This window comes from Eretmochelys imbricata, chromosome 6 (assembly GCF_965152235.1).
Source record: "Eretmochelys imbricata isolate rEreImb1 chromosome 6, rEreImb1.hap1, whole genome shotgun sequence".
Lineage (NCBI taxonomy): Eukaryota > Metazoa > Chordata > Testudines > Cheloniidae > Eretmochelys > Eretmochelys imbricata.
The window spans coordinates 108712758-108737534 of NC_135577.1; the positions used below are offsets into that span (position 1 = coordinate 108712758).

The 24777-nt window shown below is 43.0% G+C and overlaps 1 protein-coding gene across 1 annotated transcript in view; it reads right to left on the reverse strand.

Moving 5' to 3' along the window:
* CCDC85C (coiled-coil domain containing 85C) overlaps positions 1-24777 on the reverse strand; it is a 155978-nt gene that overhangs the window by 24514 nt on the left and 106687 nt on the right. The window contains exon 3 of the mRNA XM_077820466.1: positions 5506-5610. Coding sequence (XP_077676592.1) covers positions 5506-5610 — 105 coding nt within the window. The remainder of the gene's footprint in view (positions 1-5505; positions 5611-24777) is intronic.

Here is a 24777-nt window from a genome sequence, read left to right on the forward strand (position 1 = left end):
AATCTACAACAGAAATTGATAAGAAGATCAACTCATTCCCAAATAAATGCCTGCAAAAGATCTTCAGAGTCCATTGGAAAGAGTTTCTTGCAACATCAGAAATTCTAACTAGAGCAAACCAACCTAAAGCTTGGATTGCTCCCGCAGAGTTCATCACTAAAAAGGAGCGGTGCGTGGCCAAGGTACGGGGATTTGTGCCATCCTAGGGGAAGGTGGCTTCCCTGGCATATGTCAGGGTGGGCCATCAGGTGCAGTGGGTACCACAGTGTGCTGCTACAGATGGACGGCAGCAGGGCCACCTACTTAACTACCCCAAATTATGTTACCCCCGGGTCACTTCCTATCAGTCTGGAGCTCCTTAGTTTGGGACATGGTCAAGGGCCTAGCAGACTCTTCTCAGCATCCAGTTCAGTTAATCAGCTTCCGGGTTTTCAACTCCCAAAGAGCGGGGAGAACCCAAGTCCTGTGCTAGGAAAGCTAGTTGCCACTCCCTACATAGCGTTGCTTCCTAGTGTCACATGCAGTTCATTCCCCCTCCTCCTGAGCTACCAATGCCTTTTGAAAATGTTCCTCCACTAGAAATATGCCTTGCACCTATTGAGGGTGGGCCTCTATAGCCCAGTCTACTCCCTACCCTGGTTCAGCATGAGGCCTGTACACCACATCACACAGTATCCTTCCAGGCATCAAAGTCAGGCTGACTAGTCTATAATTTCACGGGTCCTCTTAGGTCCCCTTTTTAAAGATAGGTACTATGTTTGCCCTTCTCCAGTCTTCTGGGACTTCACCTAACCTCCACGAGCTCTCAAAGATAATTGTTAATGGTTCTAAGATTCAACTAGCTTCAGCTAGTTTCTTAATTACCTTAGGATGAATTTCATCAGACCCTGCCGCCTTGAATATATCTAACTTATCTAAATATTCTCTAACCTGTTATCCTCCTATTTGGGCTTGCATTCCTTCCCCCTTGTGGTTAACATTACTTGTGTTGAGTATCTGGTCACCATTACCTTTTTCAGTAAAGACGGAAACAAAATAGCCATTGAACACCTCAGCTTCTTGATGTCCACAGTTATTAGCTCTCCTTCCCCACTAAGTAGGGGACCTATACTTTCCTTCATCTTCTCTCTTGATTTTTATGTATTTAAAGAACCTCTTCTTAATGCCTTTTACATCCCTTGCTCGGTGTAACTCTTTTTGTGCCTTAGCCTTTCTGATTTTGTCCCTACATGATTGTGCTATTCTTTTGTACTCCTCCTTAGCAATTTGTCCACGTTTCTACTTTTTTATAGGATTCCTTTTTAATTTTCAGGTCATTAAAGAGCTCCTAATGGAGTCATATTTGCCTCTTATTAGTCTTCCTATTTTTCCTTCGCATTGGGGATAGTTTGTAGTTGTACCTTTAATATTGTCTCCTTGAGAAGCTGTTAGCTCTCCAAAAATCCTTTTTCCCTCTGATTTCTTCCCATGGGAATTTACCAGCCAGTTCTCTGAGTTTGTTAAAATCTGCTTTCTTTAAGTCCATTGTCCTTATTTGGCTGCGCTCACTCCTTCCTTTCCCTAGAATTATGACAACTATCATTTCATGATCACTTTCATCCGAATTGCTTTTCACCTTCAGATTCAATACTAATTCTTTCCTGTTAGTCAGAATCAAGTGTAAAACAGCTGTCTCCCTGGTTACAGTCTCCATTTCCTGGAACAAAAAGTTGTCCACAATACATTCCAAGAACTTACTGGAAATTTTGTGTTTTGCCATATTACTTTTTCAACAGATGTCTGGGTAGGTAAAGTCCCCTATTACTACTACTGCAGAATATACATGTATACTTATATACACACACAGATACACTAACACATTTTATTTTATTGCCAGATTCCTAAAAAAGCTCAAAATAATTACAGTGATTTAGGAATTTTATTCTAATTCTGAAAGAACCTCTACAAATTGATATAATTTCCTAATACTTTATACTTTCCCAGATTCAACACAATCAAAATTATAGAAGGGGGGTGTAACGGGTTATACCAGACCCTCTGAGGCCCCAGCTGGAGGCCTCGCGGTATTGCCACAGCCCACCCCAAAAAAGGGCAGTGGAGAGGGTCCTCTAAGCTGCCTAGAGTGTCTGTGTGGGACACAGCCAATCAGGGCCCAGAAGCCTAGTATAAGAAGAGCTGCAGGGCCAGTGGGAGTTCAGTTCCTTGCTGGAGCTGTAGGAGTGTGGATGGGGTGTGGCTTGCTGACGGAGCTACAGAACCCTGGACAGGACAGGACAGGACAGCCAGAAGTCGGGGAGAGAGAGAAAGAGCCTTGAGCTGGTTGCTGGGACTCCATTAGGACAAGGCCCTGAGGTAAGGATGAAGATGGCGTGGTGCTGTGGGAAAGTGGCCTAGACACTGAGGCACCCCAGAGGGGTAACTGAACTCTAGTGGCCCAGCTGGAGAGCTGTAGCCAGGAACCCCAAGCGGGTGAAGACATTGTCTCCAGAGAGGGAGCCCTGGGGCACTGCTCTATCCCTGAGCAGGAACAATCTGAGAGAGAGAGTTTGCAGGCACACACACTTGGCCAAGGGGTGCTCATGAGAGGTGAGTGTACGCCACTACAGGGACGTAAGTCTTTTTTATTACTGTGGCATTTGCTCTGAATAGCAAAATGATACCTCTGAGAAGGCTGTAAAATACATAGCAAACCCCAATAACTGGCCCCTCCAGTAAATTGGGGTCTGAAGTTGCTGGGGTGAAGACACCTGAATTTGTAGAAATGTGAGTCTAGACTGGTATTAAGTCACCTCTTCTTTTCTTAGGTATTCATTTGTAAAAAGCAACATGAAAGAGGCCTGGATGCTTGAGTGCTATGTACTCATGCTACAGAGCTCTGAAGCAGTGTTCTCTTATCATTTAAAAGGTAAGGACTGCATCCAGAATCTAATATTCAAGGCTCAGAAACAGCCAGTACATGCTCGGTAGGCCGTACCAGCACTTTTCTAAAATGACTCTCTTGTTCTCAAGGATCTCAGCTTTCATTTTAATAAAAAGCAAGCCTAGCTGTTATGGTTGGGAAGAAAACCTTAAAAAATGTGATCCAAATGTACCTGAAATAGAGATAAGTTTGCAAAGGCATAGAACAACAGCTGTGAGGGGTGTGAACTGCCCCATTCATCTCAGTGAGGTGTGAACTCAGATGCCCAGTGATTATAATTTCAATGTAATATTGTTAATTCTTTTGTCCCCAGGTAAAAAAGGAAAGGGAGGGTCACAATCTAGTCACAAAAATGAGTGAGGTCTCATCTTGGTGCCACAGTGGTTGGCACCCTGGAGAGCACCACTTACTCTTCCCCTCCTTGCCCCACCCCCTGCAAGGATCCCAACGGCGCACAGAGACCATGCCCAGTCATTCTGAACAGCTGCACAATATGCTGAAAGTAGGCAGCGCTTCTTTGATGAGCAGACCTTGGAAGAGCACCACCACTTCTCTCCTGCCCCAGGCTTACAATTAGAAGATGCATTTCCTAGTGTTGCCAACTCTGGCGTTTTTATTGCTAGTATCAGGAAAACTGGTGTTTTTTCTTAAAACCCCAGCTGCTAGTCATGTGGATATGTGAGAATCTCCACTTTTTTTTTTTTTTTTTAAATTATGTTTCTAGCCTTTTGGTTCTGAGGAAAAACTTGAAAACCTGACCCAAGTATGGGCTAAAGGTTCAAAACCGTACATTGGGGGTTGAGATTTATAAGCATGGGCCTCTCTTGTAGTGGCATATCAGTGTTACAGGGCCTCTTCTCAATCTCCCCAAGAGACAACACCAAAAAGTAGCTTCTTGCTTCCACCAATTTAAATAGGATCATTAAAGTTTTCTACTCTCCAATCCCAACAACACACTGGCACTTTGCTTGCTATAATTCGTCAGCTCAGCAGAGAGAGTCTACCCATGTTATGCATTACTTTCACAGATCAGGTTTTACTTACAGGAATAAGCCATTATGCTGTCCCATTACGAGAGCCATTTAGCATACTTCAAAATCTCTAGACTGAGATCCTTCTCCCTGCTCTGGACCCTTTACTCTGGATAAAAGGGCCAGGGTGGTGTAAAGTTGCTCCTAGTACAGATACTGTGGAAGACAAGCATTGAGGACGGGCCTGGAGTGGAGCTTTGGGTGGGAGGGTTGTGTTGGGGTAGGGCCATAGCATGCAGTGCTGCAGAGATTCTGGGAAGTGCTGCATCCCCAAGGGGAGATGCAGGAGGCTGCTGTAACTTAGACAGGCCCACAGAGCTATCTAAATTATGACAGTGCTGAGGACCAAAAGCCATCTTAGCTCCCCATCCCCTTAGGTTGTGAGTTCTGTGCAGCACCTCGCCCCTAGAGTTTATCTTTAGCTTTGGTACAAACACCTGACTCAGTGAAAGCTCATACACCAAAAACCTGCAAGTGAGATTTCACACCGTTAGAAACTGAACTGCTTAAATGCCATCTTTAGTAGCAAAAGTATAGCTAAGACTTGCTTTATGGTTATGCCTCTTCTGTCCTAGCCCTAAGAGGCAAATGTTTGTTCAGCAGGGTATTAAAGGAACACAACGATTAAGCATGTTTGTACTATCAGTTTTTAAAAAAGAAAGATATGAGGAGTTACCACGTATGGGCAACTCAAATTACTTCTCACAATCCTAATTCATTATTAGATCAATTCTGGAGAAGACATCTGACCATAACAGATGAACTCTTGAGAAATCCCTTAACAAATGAAATAGCATTCCAAAAATTAGTGGGTGCTGTGGGACTGAAAGGAGGAGCCATGAAGATAACAGCATATTGTTTAGCTAACTCAAGACTTTTCACCTCCTTTGTCATTTTAGAGGAAGCAGAGCAGGCCCATCTTGTTACATGAACTTACTTGCTGTGCAGAAAAAGCACAGGGTAAAGAGAAAGCACCAAGAACTTGAGCACTACAGATCCTGACTACTAATTGTTAGAAACCTGGCAACATGTCTTTTGTCTTATCCAATGTCAGATTTTTTGACACAGTCCATAAAAGAGTTTAAGAAAAGAAGCATCAGATTTATTTGGACCCCGCTTTCTTTTCAGATAGGCACTTAGTGACAGGTTTCTGAGTTATCTGGGAAACCTCAACTAGAAAAATCCTGAGCTCAACATTTCATTGGTTAAGATCAATGTTTCCAGACTTTCCTCTGTCTCTGGAAATTTGCAACCTGTAAAATTGAATAAGTCTTGTGATAAAGGGCCCAATTTTATTCTGGTTTCAGAGTAACAGCCGTGTTAGTCTGTATTCGCAAAAAGAAAAGGAGTACTTGTGGCACCTTAGAGACTAACCAATTTATTTTATTCTATTTCACACCATTGATTTCAGGGTTTTTGGTTCTGAAGAGATGACCTATCAACCTGCCAGACATTTGCATTCATGGCCTGAGCTTAGTCTCTCTCTCTTTCTCTCTCTCAGAAATTTAAGATTCTTGTCTGTATAAATACACCAGGTAGCTAAATGGGTCTTACATTTTGCATGGCATCCTGATACTGCGGCAGCGATGACAGCTGTGACTCAGAGTGGTACGGGGATAACCCTTTTCTTAGAGTCCTCAAATCCCCAGAGCTAGATTGCTGCAAAGACAAAGAGAAAATAGGACAATCTGTATTAACTAGAGGAAGGAAAATAATGCTTATTCTGCTTAGAATTCTTTATTAGCTTTTCCTTGTGACTATTTCTATTCTGTGGCCTGTTCCCATAATAACTTTTCCCTGAAATCATGGTTAAAATGACTATGATAGTTAAAATGCTTTTCCTTTCCTCAATTCCTGGAAAAACACTGTCAAGTGGTTGGAGATTAAGCATTCACAGATAGACTGGGCAGATATTTTATTCATCTAAATTTCAGATCATAAAAAAAATCACATTAATATGCAGATGGGAAAATTATTCACATGAACTCTGACTTCATACCTGCAAAATAAAAAAGTATTTTTAAAAGAAAAGTAGCATGCACCAATCAGAATACACTAGAAACCATTTTCTAGCTCTCCTTTTAAGACTGCATTGGCTATTCCAATTGGTAATTGGAGAGTAATAAGAGTTTTTAAATATTGACATTCTCATTTATGAAAGCTCTCGCATGTGAGTGACACCATCTCTTGTTTGGCTAAGAACTTCTTGCACACACAGAGTCTTGAATAAATTCTACATGCCATACAAATAAATGTTATAAATCACACACATTCTCTGGAAAATAATACATGATCATTTTGTGGTTAATGTGGGTATTATAATGGTACTGCATAATCCCCTTATGAGGGAGTCTCAGTCTAGTTCCCTCACTTGGTGAATCTGAAATGAGATACTCTTAGAACCAGCAGAATTGTTTTTAAAAGATCCAGTATACCTGAGGATGAAATGAAGGATCTGGGATGAGAATTATATCATTTTATTAACAAACTTGCCATTAACTTAATATATTTTAAGAGTATCATGCAATACATTGTCCTCCATTTTAAAGCTATAAAAGCATAACCTTTGAGATTTCTATGCTCCATTAAAACTTTTGACTTGCATTTGCTGCAAAAATGATATTTTCCCCTTCAAAAGAACTAAAGAAAAACCATTGGTGCAATAAACTTTAATGGAATGTCTCATAAATCAGCTCAACTGTTCAGACAACAAAAAAGCCACCCTAGTAACCCCAGGGATTGACTATAGCCAAAACCTTGAGCACTCTTGTCACTGCAGCATTGGTGGTGGCTGTAATTCCACTGCTTGGTCCCATTTTACAGCAGAAAAGTTTGGTTCCCTTAGAGCGCAAACACCATTTTCCCATTATTGACAGCAGAGATTTTTTTCTTGCAGTGATCTGTTTGGGAACTCTGTTTCTGAGCTCTCCAATACTATATTCTTCTAAAAAGATCCAGTGTGATCTAATGAGTTCACAGCTACAGCTACAGCCCGCTAACCCTATTCTTTTACAAGCTGTGCAGAGATGACTAGTCTTCATGGCAGTCATCCTAAAGAACTGGATATTACTGCTGCATAGTTTAACCTGCTAGAAGTGTTTTATCCCTTTGCAGTCAGTTGCCATAGAATTATTTGCACAGATTGCGCATTGACATTTTCCTTGGAATTGTAAGATGGCATCAGAAGTGATCATTGTCTTGTTTCCCCAAATTTTGCATTTCACAAGTGAAGTGTCAAAGACAGCAATATTTTGAAACGTAGCTCACTCTTGCAGGTAACGTGCACTTAGAACTGAGGGCAAGATTTACTTCACTGTATAAATGCCTGGGCTTTTTATGGGGGAAGTTTGGGGAGAAGGGTTGGATAGGTCCATGCAAATCTGATGACTAGACACCTTTGTTTAATGACAGTATCCCACAGGTCTACTGTGTAATCGTTTCTTGGCTGATTATATTGAAACAGAGGATTTGTCCTGGCACAGCTACAGCCTGCACCTCACCTATCACATATGAACATGTGGCTCCACCAGCCTCAATGCTGGATCCCAGCATTGTGCTATCTACCGTTGACCTCCATTTTGCCTTGACATTTCTGCCCATGGTATACGGTCCCCTCTTGCAGCTGAGTTGAACGCACACATATATGCACACACGTGGACAAAAAAGGCAAATAGTACAGCAAGGAATTTTAAAGTTCTTGCTATGTGCTAGAGTGATCACAGATGCATTGGCTTTTATCCATAATGCTCCACTCCGGAAGGACAATGCATGCCCTTCTGAGGATTAGAGTGCACGACCCAACAGGTAATTCTGCTGCATTGGAAGATTACAAACTGCGCTGATAACAACGTGCCACTTTCTGACACAAACATGGACGGGAGCGGGTGAATATGGATAGAGATGGGCAGTTTGCGGCTATTTATTTCTATCTTTCAGCATCTCGCTCTCCTGCCATAAGATGAGTTGTTCCCATGGAGAAGGGTCCTGGTACTTAGGACCGAGTGTTCATTTTCTCTAGCACAAGTTGCACTGACAGCAAAGTCAAAATATCCCTGTGAATGAATCCCCCTTATCCCTGAGTGCCCCTTTAGGGCACCCAGCCACAATGCCAGGGTTAGTATCCCACTTCCCCTTTCGGGCCCCTAAGCACTCCACAAAAGGCTCTCTTAGCTCAATAATACCTTTCCTTGAGGCTGGTTTATCAGAAAAACACAGTGCATGTATCTTTACAAAAGTCCCAAAACATGGTCCATGTATCACCCCTCAGTGCATATAGTAATTAAGATCCCACAACTTCTAGTTCATCAGCATAACATATACCATAAGCAGCATCTTCCACCACATCTGGGCTCTTCCTCAGTCCTCTCCTGTCCTTCTGCCAGGACAGCAACCCCAGACCTTCCAGCAGGGCAGGCAGGCACTGTGCCCAGATCCCGGGAAGTGGCCGGCATGTCCCCCCGGCTCCTAGGCGGAGGGAAGGCTGGGGGGAACCATGGCCAATGGGAGCTGCAGGGGCAGCGTGTGGAGACCCTGGCCATACCTCCTGCTCGTAGGAGCCACCTGAGGTCAGCGCCACCTGGAACCCACACCCTGAACCCGCTCCTATGCCCTAACCCCCTGCCCCAGCTCAGAACCCCCTCCCACATCCAGACTTCCTCCTGGAGCCCTCACCCTCTCTCGCACCCCAACCCCCTGCCCCAGCCCTGAGCCACCTCCCGCACTCATCCCCAACCTGGAGCCCCCTCCTGCACCCCAAACCCATCATCCCCAGTCCCACTCCAGAGTTTGCACCCCCAGGTCGGAGCCCTTACCCCCCTGCACCTCAGCCCAGAGCCCCATCCCGCATCCTTAACCCCTCATTTTTGACCCCACCCCAGAGTCTGCACCCTCAAGTCCACGCTCGGAGCCTGTACCCTCTCACACACCACAATCCCCGCCCCATCCTGGAGCCCCCTCCCACATTCCGAACCCCTTGGCCCCACCCCCCATCCCCTCCTGAACCCCAAACCCCTCATCCCTGGCCCCACCCCAGAGCTCGCACGCCCAGCCAGAGCCCTCACCCCCTTCTGCACCCCAAACCCCCTGCCCCAACCCGGTGAAACTGAGCTAGGGTGGGGGAGAGCGAACGACAGAGGGAGCGGGGATGGACTGAGCAGGAGGGGGGCCTTGGGAGGGGCAAGGGTATTCGATTTTCTGCAATTAGAAAGTTGGCAACCTTACTTGGAAGCCTGCAGGCTACCCACTCTGCTGATCTCTTGCCTTCAGCCCTCTGGCTCCCACTCTGCAGCATGGAGACATCAGCAGGAAAGCCCCTTCTCTGCTCCCGTTTAGCCCTCTCTGGTCCGTGGCACTCCAGCTTGGGAGTTAGCAGATAACGCCTTTCCCTGCTTTTCTGCCTTCAGTCCTCTGACCCAAGCTCTCTCCAGCTTGGGGAGATCAAACAGCAAACCCCTCTTGCTGCTCTCCTGCCTTCCAATTCTCCCTGATCCCTTATGGTCCTGGGTGCTGTCTCATCCCCTTTATTGGCCAAATAGGGGACACCTGTTCTGGTTGCAGGAGAGCTGGGCATGCTTCACTTAAAGATGCCAGCTGCCCTGTGACAATCCGTCTTGCCAAACAATTTAAGGCAGCCAAGCTTTTGCCTGGTCTACACACAAGGTTGCACTGGTTTAGCTAAAGATGTGATTTTTACACTGATTAAAGAGATTGGTACAAGCCCCAGCATGGACACTATTCTAGTTTCAACCTGATTTATAGCAGTTTAGTTTGTGCTGGTAAATTTACAGATTAAACCAATAAAACTGAGGCGCCACACAGGGGTTTACATTTGTTTAACTAAATCAGTTTTAAAACCAATTTTAGTTGAACTGGTGCAACTTCTGTGTTTAGACAAGGCTTCTGGTTGTTTCAGTGGTTGCTGTTCATGAATCTGATCCAATACCCTGGAGATCAATGTAAAGATGCCCACTGAATTCAGTCAACACTGAATCAGGCCTTTAGATAAAGAAAAATGTTACAAACCATTGAGAGAGCCTTTGACCGCCTGTCAGCATCGGAAGTGTCCAATATGAAAATAAATGTGTTTAGGAAGCAGTGAATGGGTGTTCATGCTCCTTGTTGCTCCATTGTTCTCTCTCTGAGTCTCATAGTTTTGGAGAAATCCATTTCTATACTAGTGGCCAATCCAGCTCCCATTGAAATCAATGCAAATGTAAAGTCAGCAGTAGGGATTGAACCACAGACCTCTGGCTCTAAAGCAGAACCCTGTGCTGTCTAAGCAAATTCTCCCTTCACAGGATACAAACATCTCTTTGAAGTCAAGAAACTTAACCACCTCAGTAATGGTCTTTCCAGGTCAGGGAAGGCACATTAGTGGGGTAGAGTAGAAAATCTTGACCTGTTTGGGCTACACTTTCAGTGCTGTTGCTCCAGTCCCTCTCATGAGCACTAAACAGTTTTAGTTTCCTTCTACAATTTTCTTTCAAAATGTAACTTGCTCTATGAAAACTGGTTTCCTCCAACAGCCCATAAAGCACATCTCAGCACCATTATTTATAGGACGGAAAAAATCCATGTTTTTCCTGGCTGCAGAAGAAAAGCGTTCCAATTAAACTGGTGCAATTACCTCACAGACATTCATAAACATTTACACATTCATCAGACTTTACTATCAAGGTCTAAAGCTAACCAAGGAAAAATGTGAATCCCTCATTAACAGGCAATATGACTAATGATGCATCAAAATGAGAAACTATTACACCATTTAAACCTAAATTAAAAATCCTGGTATTTGCATTGTTAGTTCACTCACAAAATGAAATCCCTTATTCCCTTGCCCAATTTTCATTACTGAGATGGAAGTGACTCCTAAATTACTTTTCTCATCAGAATGGCATTTAAAAGCACAATTGCTGATCACCTCTGTTCTCCATCACTGTTTGGAGATGATCTTAGTTACCAGGCAGCAGGTCTTTAGTAAATCACTGTTCAGTAAAGTAATTTTACAAGTCTTGTGAAAGAAAATCCTTCATACGATGAAAAGCTTCACACCACTGAACTTAGTTAGGAGTCAGTCCTGCTTCTAATGGGAGCAGGAGCAAGTCCTTAAAGAACAAGATACATCCCAAAGCACACACTGATCTAAGGGCCTGATCCTGCTTTCCTTTTTTCTATGCAGTACTTCCCATTGGCTTTCTGGGTACACAAAGAAAGCAGGATCAGGCACATAATATCGCTTAAGTGCAAGGTCTCACTTGGCTCCAATTCAACTCCCATTGTAGTCAAACAGAGTGTCCATCCATTACTCAGTGTGGAACTCTGTCCCCCTTCTAGTGGCTGAGCAACATACAGTCATTGATGAGCCTGGTACAGGTTTACCTAACAGAACAGTGGCTCCATGTCTAGTTGGCAGCCAGTGTCAAGTGGAGTGCCCCAAGGGTCAGTCCTGGGGCCAGTTTTGTTCAATATCTTCATAAATGATCTGGAGGATGGTGTGGATTGCACCCTCCGCAAGTTTGCAGACGACACTAAACTGGGAGGAGAGGTAGAAATGCTGGAGGGCAGGGATAGGATACAGAGGGACCTAGACAAATTGGAGGATTGGGCCAAAAGAAATCTGATGAGGTTCAACAAGGACAAGTGCAGAGTCCTGCACTTAGGACAGAAGAATCCAATGCACCACTACATACTAGGGACCGAATGGCTCGGCAGCAGTTCTGCAGAAAAGGACTTAGGGGTTACAGTGGATGAGAAGCTAGATATGAGTCAACAGTGTGCCCTTGTTGCCAAGAAGGCCAATGGCATTTTGGGCTGTATAAGTAGGGGCATTGCCAGCAGATCGAGAGACGTGATCGTTCCCCTCTATTCGACATTGGTGACGCCTCATCTGGGAGCACTGTGTCCAGTTTTGGGCCCCACACTACAAAAAGGATGTGGAAAAACTGGAAAGAGTCCAGCAGAGGGCAACAAAAATGATTAGGTGACTGGAACACATGACTTATGAGGAGAGGCTGAGGGAACTGGGGATGTTTAGTCTGCGGAAGAGAAGAATGAGGGGGGATTTGATAGCTGCTTTCAATTACCTGAAAGGGGGTTCCAAAGAGGATGGATCTAGACTGTTCTCAGTGGTAGCAGATGACAGAACAAGGAGTAATGGTCTCAAGTTGCAGTGGGGGAGATTTAGGTTGGATATTAGGAAAAACTTTTTCACTAGGAGGGTGGTGAAACACTGGAATGCGTTACCTAGGGAGGTGGTGGAATCTCCTTTCTTAGAAGTTTTTAAGGTCAGGCTTGACAAAGCCCTGGCTGGGATGATTTAATTGGGGATCGGTCCTGCTTTGAGCAGGCGGTTGGACTAGATGACCTCCTGAGGTCCCTTCCAACCCTGATATTCTATGATTCTATGAACAGTCTTTCAACTCAGGCAGTAGAGGTTGGTGTTTTAGAACCAGAGGTCCTGAGTTCAATCTGCACTGCCGCCAACCGACTCATAGGCATCATGTTACATTTGCACCCATTTCAATAGATTTCTCCAAAACTGTGAGACTCAGATAGCGAACAATGGAGCATACACACCAAACCACTGCTTCCTAAACACATTTACTTTCATGTCAGACACTTCCATCATTGACAGCCCATCAAAGGTTCCCCCAGTGCAGTTATTTACTAATTCTCTGGGAATGACTATTAAACAATAAAAGATGTTGTATTAATCCTAAAGTCTTGAGTCAGAAAAAGATTTCTAATGGGCCGGATCTTGAGGTCTATACATGGTGGTTACTCAGCTTAAGCCTTAATGAAGGAAATGAGTCCAACTCTGCCCCTGCTTAAATCAATGGGTATTTTACACATTCACTTCAGTAAAAGTGGGTATGGAGTTACACCTTAGTGAAAATTGACTAACACCATAAGTTTCTCTCTCTTCAAGAATATAGGTCTAATCATTAATAAAACTATAATAAGAAGTTGAACTGGGTGAAAAAAATAGGGAACATTTTTCACAAAATTTCATTTTTTGTTAAAAATCTCAAATTTTTGACAAAGTTCAATCAATTCTAATAATAAACTTTTAAAAACCATTATCACACACCTGAAGTCTGAATCAAAACCTATTATTCTTCCTAGCAAAGAGAATAAATTGTGACCTGTTACTTTTGACCTGCTGTGATCAGGGTGATTCAATCTGATTACAATGCAAATAGCATGAGAAGACAGATGATGTTTATGTTGCTATTTTAAGGTTAGGGTAACAAGCAGAAACATTTATTTTCCTTTTTCTTTCTGTCTGGTTAGTGCTATAGCTATATTGAACCAACTGTGCAGATAAAAACTTTCAGGCAAGTTAGAAAAATAATCTTTTTAGTTACACTTTAGGCTAACTTCTGCTAGAGAGGATGGAAAAACAGAACAAATAGGACAGGTTTCAGAGTAGCAGCCATGTTAGTCTGTATTCTCAAAAAGAAAAGGAGTACTTGTGGCACCTCAGAGACTAACAAATTTATTTGAGCATAAGCTTTCGTGAGCTACGGCTCACTTCATCGGATGCATTCACGCATCCGATGAGGTGAGCTGTAGCTCACGAAAGCTTATGCTCAAATAAATTTGTTAGTCTCTAAGGTGCCACAAGTACTCCTTTTCTTTTTGCGAATAGGACCTAATTCCTATACACTAGGATATAATAAAATGGACCATTCCTATATTAAAGTTAAACAGAGAAAGACCCAAATTTCCTTGACAGCCACCCAGATCTTCCTCAGCATTTATGTATAAGATTAGTAAAGCTAGGGAACTATTTAAATTAGAATTATGTTCTAAAATAACCCAGGAATATTAGAAAATGACATTTTCAGCTTCCAGTAATCAATGAATTAGCATTCGGAACCGAGCTTATACAAGTGCTCATTAACTGAAAATACTATTCTCTCCTTTGTCGTCAGCTGAAATAGCCTAAGATCTCTACAGGAGGGGAAAAAAAGTAAATTCTCCATTTGTGTCCACATGCTACTGAAGTATTAGAACCTTTTCCCTAGGTTGTTCTGTCAGATTGTCTGTGTTTGTTTGTTTTCCTCTTGGGTAATTTTTTTTCCTTTTTACCTTCCCACAGTCTGTCAAAGCTGACATTTGCTAGTCCCATTTGCATGGAAAACAGAAAGAAGCATCACTCTTGTGAAGCCCAGTGCTGTTGAAGAGCATCTTCTAATGATAACTTGCATGTCTGGAGTTTTTATTTACTGTCAGTGGAGTCCATTCAGGAGGGGATTGGGAAGCACTGAGTGGACAACTGCAGACAATGTCACAGACTCTGGAAATCCCAGGGGGTCATCATTTTTAGACACTGCACTATAAGCTTCATCTTTCAACCATTTTAACTTCTTGATGCTGAGTTAGAGAGACAGCTGATTGTATGTTATACTGGTGGGCTCAGCTCCTTGCCTGGCAAGGTGAGCCATTACATCAGGAGGTTCCCCCCCCCATATGAAAAGGACTTTCCTATGGCAACCTGACAGACATAGGCTCTGATTATGCTTTCATTTATCCCCCTCTTCCCCCCCTCATGTAAATCAGGAGTAACTCCATAAAGCCAATAGCCTTGGAATGGTGTAAAACGGGTATAAAATCAGAACTTGGCCTTTAGTCCACTAACATTCATTTTAAACCGAACAGCAGAGCTTTTACATTGGAAAATGATATTCAGACTGTTGTAAGTTCTGAGCAGAAGCATTATGAAAGGTGAACGGGAAATGTTACACACACACAAAGTATATTGAAGATCCAAAACCACAAACCAATTAGGCACAGAGCATGATATTTTAAAACAGAATAGCTGAGATTCATTTACTTTTGACTTACCTGCTAAGCCTCACATTCAAGGCTCTGACTTTTCCTTGCAAGAATAGAAGAGGCCACTAAAACACACATTTTCTTGAAGTGTTACTGGCATTGGTGGTGTCATCTATTCTTTCAGGAGAAATGCAGATTCCTGAACTTGGAGGGTAGCCAAGATTTTTGATCACTTTTAAATGATACCCACAGGTCATAATATCATAACTGTATTACACCTGTTATGTAACAGAGCTTTAAAGGAAATTATATCTTAGCATGCAGTAAAACTAAATGGAAAGGATCCTTAGATCTGCTATAAACTCAACAGTTGCAATATACTATATTTTTGTCAACAGCATTGTAAAAGATTTTCCTCTAAAGTGTGTACATGTCACACCAGCATCCCAACCTCTAGAGAGATGGACAATTTCCATTTTTAGTGTCTGCTCCACTCTCCCACCAGCTCAGGGTTTGATTTTTGTCTAATTTAAATATTTAAGGTGAAATTCACCCCATCCACAGAGGCAGGAAAAGACATCTGGACCATTTGAATGATTAAGGGACTTTATTGCTTTATAGGCCCTGACCCTCTCCATAGGGGCTAATTTCATTCTGATTATTTTGGCTTCACGCTAAAGGTCTAGAACACCACGTAGGCTTCAAAAAAAGAACAGGAGTACTTGTGGCACCTTGAAGACTAACAAATTTATTAGAGCATAAGCTTTCGTGGGCTATAGCCCACTTCATCGGATGCACAGAATGGAACATAGAGTAAGAAGATAGATGAACTGAACGAGCCCCTGGTGGCATGGCTAATCTGATTAGGTTCTATGATGGTGTCACTTGAATAAATATGTGGACAGAGTTGGTATCGGGCTTTGTTGCAAGAATAGGTTCTTGGGTTAGTGTTCTTGTTGTGAGGTGTGTGGTTGCTGGAGAGTATTTGCTTCAGGTTGGGGGGCTGTCTGTAAGCGAAGACTGGTCTGTCTCCCAAGATCTGTGAGAGTGAGGGATCATTTTTCAGGATAGATTGTTACTTTTTGATGATGTGCTGGAGAGGTTTTAGTTGGGGGCTGAAGGTGACAGCTAGTGGTGTTCTGTTATTTTCTTTGTTGGGCCTGTCCCAATGCCAACTCTGTCCACATATTTATTCAAGTGACACCATCATAGGACCTAATCACATTAGCCACGCCATCAGGGGCTCATTCACCTGCACATCTACCAATGTGATATATGCCATCATGTGCCAGCAATGCCCTTCTGCCATGTACATTGGCCAAACCAGACAGTCTCTATGCAAAAGAATAAATGGACACAAATCTGACATCAGGAATCATAACATTCAAAAACCGGTAGGAGAACACTTCAACCTCTCTGGCCACTCAGTAAAAGATTTAAGGGTGGCAATTTTGCAACAGAAAAGCTTCGAAAACTGACTCCAACGAGAAACTGCTGAGCTTGAATTAATATGCAAACTAGATACCATTAACCTGGGTTTGAATAGAGACTGGGAGTGGCTGGGTCATTACACATATTGAATCTATTTCCCTATGTTAAGTATCCTCACACCTTCTTGTCAACTGTCTAAATGGGCCAACTTGAGTATCATTACAAAAGTTTTTTTCTCCTGCTGATAATAACTCAATTAATTAGCCTCTTACAGTTCGTATGGCAACTTCCACCTTCTCTGTATGTGTAGGCGTGTGTATGTGTATATATGTTCTTACTGTATGTTCCATTCTATTCATCCGATGAAGTGGACTGTAGCCCACGAAAGCTTATGCTCTAATAAATTTGTTAGTCTCTAAGATGCCACAAGTACTCCTGTTCTTTTTGCGGATACAGACTAACATGGCTGCTACTCTGAAACATAGGCTTCAGGCAGGGGACATGTGGAAAGTTAGCAGTCTGAGTGCTGGAATCCTGATTGGTTGTGTATATGGAAGCACTCTGATTTCATTTGTGGAGGAAATAGGGGAGGTGGGGGTAAATCAGAAGCTGATTAGCTCAGGCTCTTGTGCAGGTAGGTAACAGAGGCAGCTGTGGGGAGTGGGGAGGTTGGGTTGTAGCGCTGGGTGGGAACTAGTATATAGAGGTTGGTGGAATTGGGGCCAGAGTTCAGAGAGTGAGTGAGTGAGCGTGAGAATGATGGATAGAATTAGGGTTAGGTAGAAAAGACAGTGAAAGAACATGTCTATGTTGTAGTGCAAAGGCCCTGAAACTTGGGAGGAGGTAGGAACGAGCTCATATATGGGGACACAGGTTAGGAAGCAGATTAGACAAGTGAGGCTGGTGAAGAACTGGGCAGCCAGGGGCTGAGTTCCTTCAAATTTGACAGCTGAAAGGAGGGTGGGAGATATCAGAAGCTGGAAACACATGTCATCTGCAGTGTCTCGGTGCAATTTACTGAGGAAGGCCTGTGGACTATTGTAAGGGTTAATTTAGGGAGGGGGCAATGTGTTTATGGACAGTACTACAATACATTATCTAAGTCACCTTCCTGTTGCTGTGGTGTATATACTTCACCACCTACGGGCAGCAATTCACTGCACCATAATTGTTCTAGTAATTGAAATTGCCTCAATTTTGACACTCAACAATCAGTTGTTTGCATCTGGGTAATTAAATGGAAGATTTAGTTTGAAAGCTTTTGCTATTATTCCAGACACATACTGGTCCAGAAGCCATTTAGCTGTGAGCTCCTCGCACTGGCAAATGGCTTTGATTTTAATAGTAATTTTTGATAGTACAGTCTGAGTTTTGACAGACTTACCCATATCTTTATCACCAGTGCAGAGCAGAAAAGTTAGAAATAATTAGGAGTGCATTTAATACATTCAGATGATTAAAAATGGAAATTGCTAACTGGAAATTGCCAACATAAGCCTCTGAAAGAAAGATCCACCAGAGCACCAAACAGCCACCACCAATACTCAGAGGCAGTCCCACAGATCCAAAAAACTCACAGCTTAAAAGTGTATTAGGTCTTGCTACCTTAATGAAATTTCTTGGCAAGCTGTTGCGGTCAGTCAGCTAGAAGGGAACAAAAGAATATTATACAACTTAAAACTTAATTAAAATATAAAAGAAAAGACACTTTATTGTCATGGTAAACTTTAATCTTTATTACAGATTACTAAAATAGGACCTTTTTAACATTCAGGCTTTGACAAGATAATATTTGAGCTCAAAGACCTTTACAAACATTGATAAATTAAAATTCACAGAACCCCTTATCAGACAAATAACCTAATATCCCTATTTTAAAGATGGGGAACCTTGGACAAAATTGGCAAAATTTGTATGCCCTTACTTATACTGAATAATACCTTACTTCACAAGAACACCTCTTGAATTCAATAGCCATACCTGTGCTATAATATTCAGCATGATTAATCTCAGCATTACATCATTGACTCAGTCAAGTTACTTCTGATTTACACTGATGTAAGTAAAATCAGAAAAAAAAAAAAGGCCTTAAATGACTTGTCCAGGATCCCACAGCAAGTCAGTGGAAGGGCGGGGGACAGAACCAAGAATTTCTGCCTCCTGGCCATGTTCTCATATCACTAGGCCTGACCACAAGAACGAGGGGTGACATTCTGTGCTGCGCCTCTTAAAAGGAGTGTGATTTAGGTGGTGTTAAGCCACCTTTGCACCCTCTTGATCTTGGGCTGCTTTGCAGTCCCTAGAGCAACATAGACCATCTAAACAACCTATCCCCAGATGCCTATGGACTGCAGCACTACCCAGAATCCCTGCAACATTAAGTGCTGTGACCCCACTCCCAACATGCCCTTCCCACCTCCAGCTCTGCCCTTCCCTGCACGCCCTCTGTGCCAGCACTTGTGAGGAGGTGCTCAGAAGACAGTCTTATGGGTGTTTTCCATATTATCTGAACCAGAAGAATTCTCCACCTGTTCAACACAGAGCTTTTACGGGTCCTCAACACCACCCCAGACCTTTTACACAGCATTAAGGGCGTGGAGGGAGATGAGACTCTTCCCTATGAATACAGTTTTGACTAGAATACACTTAATTTGATGATTGAGACAGAAGCTTTACATACAAGTTGTCAACTAGCTTCACATGAGGAACATACATAATACGGGTAAGATCTTCAAAGCTGACTAGAGTATTTAGCCATCCAACTCCCACTGAAATTGATCTCTCACTCTCTCTCTCTCACACACACACACACACACGTACGTACGGCCAGAGTTGATGGCCAGGGTTGTCAGCAGGGTAATGCTCTCAAATCCGGATTAACAGAGTCACAGAGTTTAAGGTCAGAAGAAACCACCAGATCATCTAGTCTGACCTCCTGTACATCACAGACCACTAATACCACACAGCACCTGCACACTAACCCCAACAATCAAAATTAGTCTAAAGTATTACAGCCCACATGAGATTAAATTACAGTGTGCTGCCGGCAGTGAACAGACGGGACTGAGGTGCACCAGTGCCCAAGGAATGGATTAGATGAGATATACCCAAATGATCTTGGCAAGTGACCTGCACTCTATGCTGCAGAGAAAGGTAAAAAACCCCTTTCACAGCGCCTCTGACCTGAACACAAGAAGCAATCCTCTGGATTTTATACTCTGACCACAAAGCACCAGCACATGTAAGATGGCACAAACAGGGTTGGCCACATTGCTTTTGGTATTTCCAGTAGCTGAAACCATCAGCATCCTTGGTCAGGATCTAAATGGAGGCTGCACATCTTCATCTGGCTACAAGGCAGTTCTTCAGTGCTTTGCAGCTGCATTTTTAAATGCCAGTAAGTAAACCCTAAGCCATTACTTCCTCAGCTCCCATCCTACCGTCTCCCCTACAATCCATTATGACATGAACTAAGAACTGAATTAAGTTTCAGCCATTAAAGATATTGTTACCAATCATGCTTCAGCAAAACACATGTACGACGTTAAGAACATCTGAGCAGTCCCATTAGTTTCAATGGGACTGCTCATGTGTGCTTAAATTTACATGAGCATTTGGTATTTTGGGACCTGACTGTTTATTGTTTGGGTGGGGTTTTTTTTGAAGAAGAGACACTTCTCAAAATACTGCAGATGAAAGGAAAGTTAAGGGATGAAATTAAAGACCCCTCTGTTTAATATCTTCTATGTCATGTATAGCACTTTTTATCAGCAGATCTCAAAGTGCTTTTTAGAAAAGGTCGGTATTATTATCATCCCTATTTTACAGACAGGAAAACAGAAGCGCAGAAGGTAACCTGACTTGCCCATGGTCACCTAGCAGGCCAGTGGCAGTGCAGGGAAGAAGAACACAAGTCTCCTGAATCCCCATCCAGTAGGCAACTGGGGAAGCTCAAGTTAATTTCACAGGTGACACACCCAAAATCCTTTTGTGTTTCTCTCTTCTGGAACAAGATGACAACTGTGGGAACAAGATGCATTAGGGGCCTTTGAGAAAAAGTGGCACAGAAAACAGCTGGGGTTCCAATGAACAATACAGAATGTATTTGTGTGTGTGTGTGTGTGTTTAGATTTTTAAGATATGACTGGATCTTGGCCTTACACAACACCAAATCAGGAGTAACTCCTCTTGTGTCAATAGGTGCAAAAACTGATGATGTGAGAACAGAATCAGGCCTGTAGATTTCAGACTGTACATCTCACTGGCTTTTGCTTATACAAGGAGTGGTAAATGAAGATTTGAAGAGGCAAAGCAGCAGATGTCATTTGGTTAAAGTGCTGAAAATTGGAGTTCTTAATTGACAGAGGAGAGATAATGCTGTGGGGAAGCATTAGTGAATAGCAGGAGATTGTTAATAAGAGGTTTAGCAGAAGATTTCAGCATGTAAAACTACTATTTTAAAAATATTTGTTATCAGCATCTCCATGGGGTATAAGCAATAAATATCAGTGCCAGTAACAATGCTCTCTGTCCTCTGTAGAAACGGAGACAAGGAGCTTTAATACATCATTAACATTCGAGAATGGTTGTCTTGTCTTTTCATTTTTATACCAGCAGAGAAAGATCAGTCCAATAACTCATGTGAGGCTCAAGTAATCAGCTCAAATGAAAATACAGTATATAATTATAATCACCCAACTGGCAATCTTTGCTCAAGAGAGAGAGAGACCAAGGACTGGAACAGCTGAGGTTGTTGCTGGGGCTCAGATCCAGGGCTTTTAGTCTCTTACATCCATAAGTACTATAATACAAAATGGAGTTGTTTCCATTGCCATTCAGCGGCTGGTCGGTGGCTTGTATGCAATAAGTTTGGGAGTCTCAGACCAGTGGACGGTGCCTGCAGCACAACAGTCAGCTCCACAATCAGCCCCTTTTGTTGGCAAACTCATGGAGACGCCAAGGACTGAGGCACCAATTCAGCCCAGTGCTTAAATACATGTATAACTTTAAGCCTGGGAGTAGTCTTGTTGGGCCACAATCTCCAGCCTCCTTTGGTCACTTTGCGTCACTCAGGTGGGGCAAAGCGGATGGATTCCAGCCAAAAATCGGCCAGCGGAGAATTCGTCTTGCAGAGGAGAACCGCTCACAAATATCAGCTCAACAGAAGCAGTGAAGCCGACACTTGCGCTACGCTGGTCTCCAAACCCCAGTATGAGGGTGTGCTGGGAAAGGGATGGATATGGCAGTGGTGGGGCAGGAACATAGATTCCAAGGCCAGAAGGAGTAGAGCTGATTCTCCACTGGTTTAAATTAGACCAACCCCTCAGCTGTTCTAACTAAAGCTGGGACCATGTCTACATGAACTAAGCTCAGATGCAGGGGAGAATTGAGCCCATTGACTGGGGCATGAACGGCCAGAGAGAATTAGCTAGAGCCGGCCAAAAAAATTATGATGAATTTTCACGGGATACTTTGAAATTTTTTTTTGTTACTTTCCCACAAATCTCTTAAGGTTTTTGTTGCCGTTATTTTATGAACGACCCAAACTGGAAGGCTAAGAATTCTTCATTTTGAAAACCATTTTTGGTAAAAAAAAATTCATTTTCGAAAACCAAAAATTTGTACTGAAAGCCAAACTGGAAAAGGAATATCATTACCAAAAATTTCAATTAATTTTTAATTGAAAAAACAAATTAAATTTTCCACAACAATTTTCAGTTTGGTCAAAAAGGCATTTTTTCCCCTAAAAAGAAATGTACCAATGATAAAAATTCAACCAGCTTTGGAATTTGCTCTCTTCCCAGCCCTATAGGACATCTCTGCAGGTCATGACTGAGACATCTGAGAGAGACTGTGGGGACACATGGTTAGCCAACTTCAATGTCCAAGGTTGTCAGTGAGACATCACAAGGATTAAGATTCTCTTGCGCACGAAAAAGCAGAGATTGATGTTTCTCTGTACATTCCCCTGAATTCTTATTGGAAATGTTCATCTTGAATTCTTTCAAGTTAATCCTTAGCTTTTCTGTACCATTCTTTGAATTTTTTCACACTTAACCATTGAGGTCTGTGTGATTTGCACCTCTTTATGCGTTATAAAGTAATAGGATATTACCGCTTCATAGCTTTTCATACTGTGATTTGGCCTTTTTCAATCTCTGTCTCCATAAACAGATAAAAGTGGCTTCCAATAAAATTATTTAAAAGTTGGTTAAGCACAGAATATGACTAATCCCATGTTCACAGCTGGAGGTTAAACCAAGCCTCATTAAATACAATGTTCTTGCACTTCTCCCACAGCAGAAACAAATGGCGCATGGAAGAACTTTGACCACCCCCGTCTCTCTCTCTCTCACACACACACACAGAGCCAACCCCAACATTTCAAAAATCATGAGTCAAGAAAGCATAGGAGTGGCTTACAAATATAAATAAATAAGTTTTAATTCTTTTCATTTGTCTTCTGGTTTCACATCCTTCAGGATACATTTGTGTCACATTTTTTCCACAGCAGTGAGGGCTAGAAACATACTTTATTTGTAAATGAAAGCTGAGATTCTCACATAATCACTTGACTCCAGGAACTGGAGCTTTAAAAAAACAACAAATATTACGACATTCACAAGATCACCCGAGTCAGAAACACTGCACACCCACACAAGCTTTACTCACAGCAATGTAGGTGTTTACAACTGTGTTAAAGTTTGCAGTTGTTTTTTTATTTATATCTAATTTGGAGAACCCCATCCACATGAGTGTGGGCTAAGCAAGTACTTCCCTAAGCAGCAGTCCAAGGTCTTGATTCAAAGCCCACTGAAATCAATAGAAAGTCTTCCATTGACTTAATGGGTTTTGGATCCATCTCCCAAATAAAGGCTTGTAGTATCTTAACTTCCTTTTTCTCTGAACTCCAGTTAGCAGCATTTCTAAACTACTCATATAAAGCTGAAAGGCTCTTATTTTGAAAGAACATTTTGTTCAATAAATATGTATTGTTTTTTTAAAACGTCTGCTTACTGGGTTCCAACAGATAATTAATTAGTCATATCAATCAATCTGGGCATATTAAATCAGCAGGGAAGGAGCAGGAATGAAAAGCACTGATGTAGACACCGGTACTCTTACATTTTCTGTGCTACATTTTCATGAAGCTCCCCACCAACACTGTTGATCCCACATTTGCGTGCATATGTAAAACTTGTACTTGCATGTGTAAAAGAAGGACATGTGCATGCAAATGAGGATTTGTGCATGCAGTTCAGATGTAAAGTCAATTTTGAAGGGTAAAGCTAAGGTGGCCAGGTGCCCGGTTTTCAACTGGAAAGTCCGGTGGAAAAGGGGACCCGACAGCAGCCAGTCAGATCTACTGACCACACACCCATTGTCCAGTCACTGTGAGCAGGGGAGGTGGGGTGGCGCGGACCTTTCACCCACTCCAGCTCCTATTCAGCAGGGGCCGCCTCCTAACTTTGTAAGGCAGCTGCAGCTTCCGAGCCCCAGCTCCACAGGCAAGTCCCTCCTGACCTGGGCGGGAGGTGTGGGAGCGGGAAAGCAACAAGCGATGGGGGCTAGGAGGAAAGAGAGGGGATGGGGGCAGGGCCTCAGGAGAAGAAGCTGGGCAGGGGCAGGGCTCGGTGGAAGAGGTGGGGTGCTTGCTGCTTGACTGAAATATACCGTGTGGTCTGTTTGTCCGGGGGACTGTGTGCTGACCAGGGGCCTGCTAGGCAAGGCTGAGAGCTTCTTAATGAGGCTTTGACCCCTAAGTCAACCCTTAACCAGGGGCCGGGGCTACTCAAGAAGACTTTAAAAAGCCCGCTCCTAAGCGACCAGAGGAGCTAGGGAACAGGAGTGACTAATGGGAATTTTGCAAGGGAGTTTAGAGGGGGAACATGCGGGTGTGGGGGGGCCCTAGATACACATAACATTCTTTAAACTTAAAGCCCAAACCACCCCCTGATAAAAACAAAACATCAACAAAGCTGCAGGAGTAAAAAGAGAATCCAGCCAGAACTCCAGCAACAAAGTGGGGGCTATCCAATTTATTGCACCCAATGCAGCATGTATGATTACCTGCCCTATGGGCAGGTGGCATATGTGTGCATTCGATGCAAGGAGCTCCTGGCCCTCGGAGACTGTGTACTGGCTTTGGAGACCAGAGTGGCTGAACTGGAGGAGCTAAGGGAGACAGAGAGGTACATAGATGAGACTTTCTAGGATACAGTATAACGGTTCCATCCCCGGTCTGACAGCCTCTATGCTGTTGAGGAAGATGAAAGCCTCAGGGAAGGAGAACATCCAGCTGGAGCAGATGGAAACAATCCCTTAGTTGGGACCCTCCTTCCAGATGATGTGGTATCCTTTCACACTTAGGATACCTCTCCAGGGGAGGGAACTCCAGTTATTAGGAAGAGATAGGTATTAGTAATGGGCGATTCAATCATTAGAAACATAGATAGCTGGATATGCGATGACTGGGAGAACCGCATGGTGACTTGCCTGCTTGGTGCAAAGGTTGCGGATCTCTTGAGACATCTAGATAGACTTATGTGTAGTGCTGGGGAGGAGCTGGTGGTTGTGGTACATGTAGGTACCAAGGATATATTACCAACCACTTGA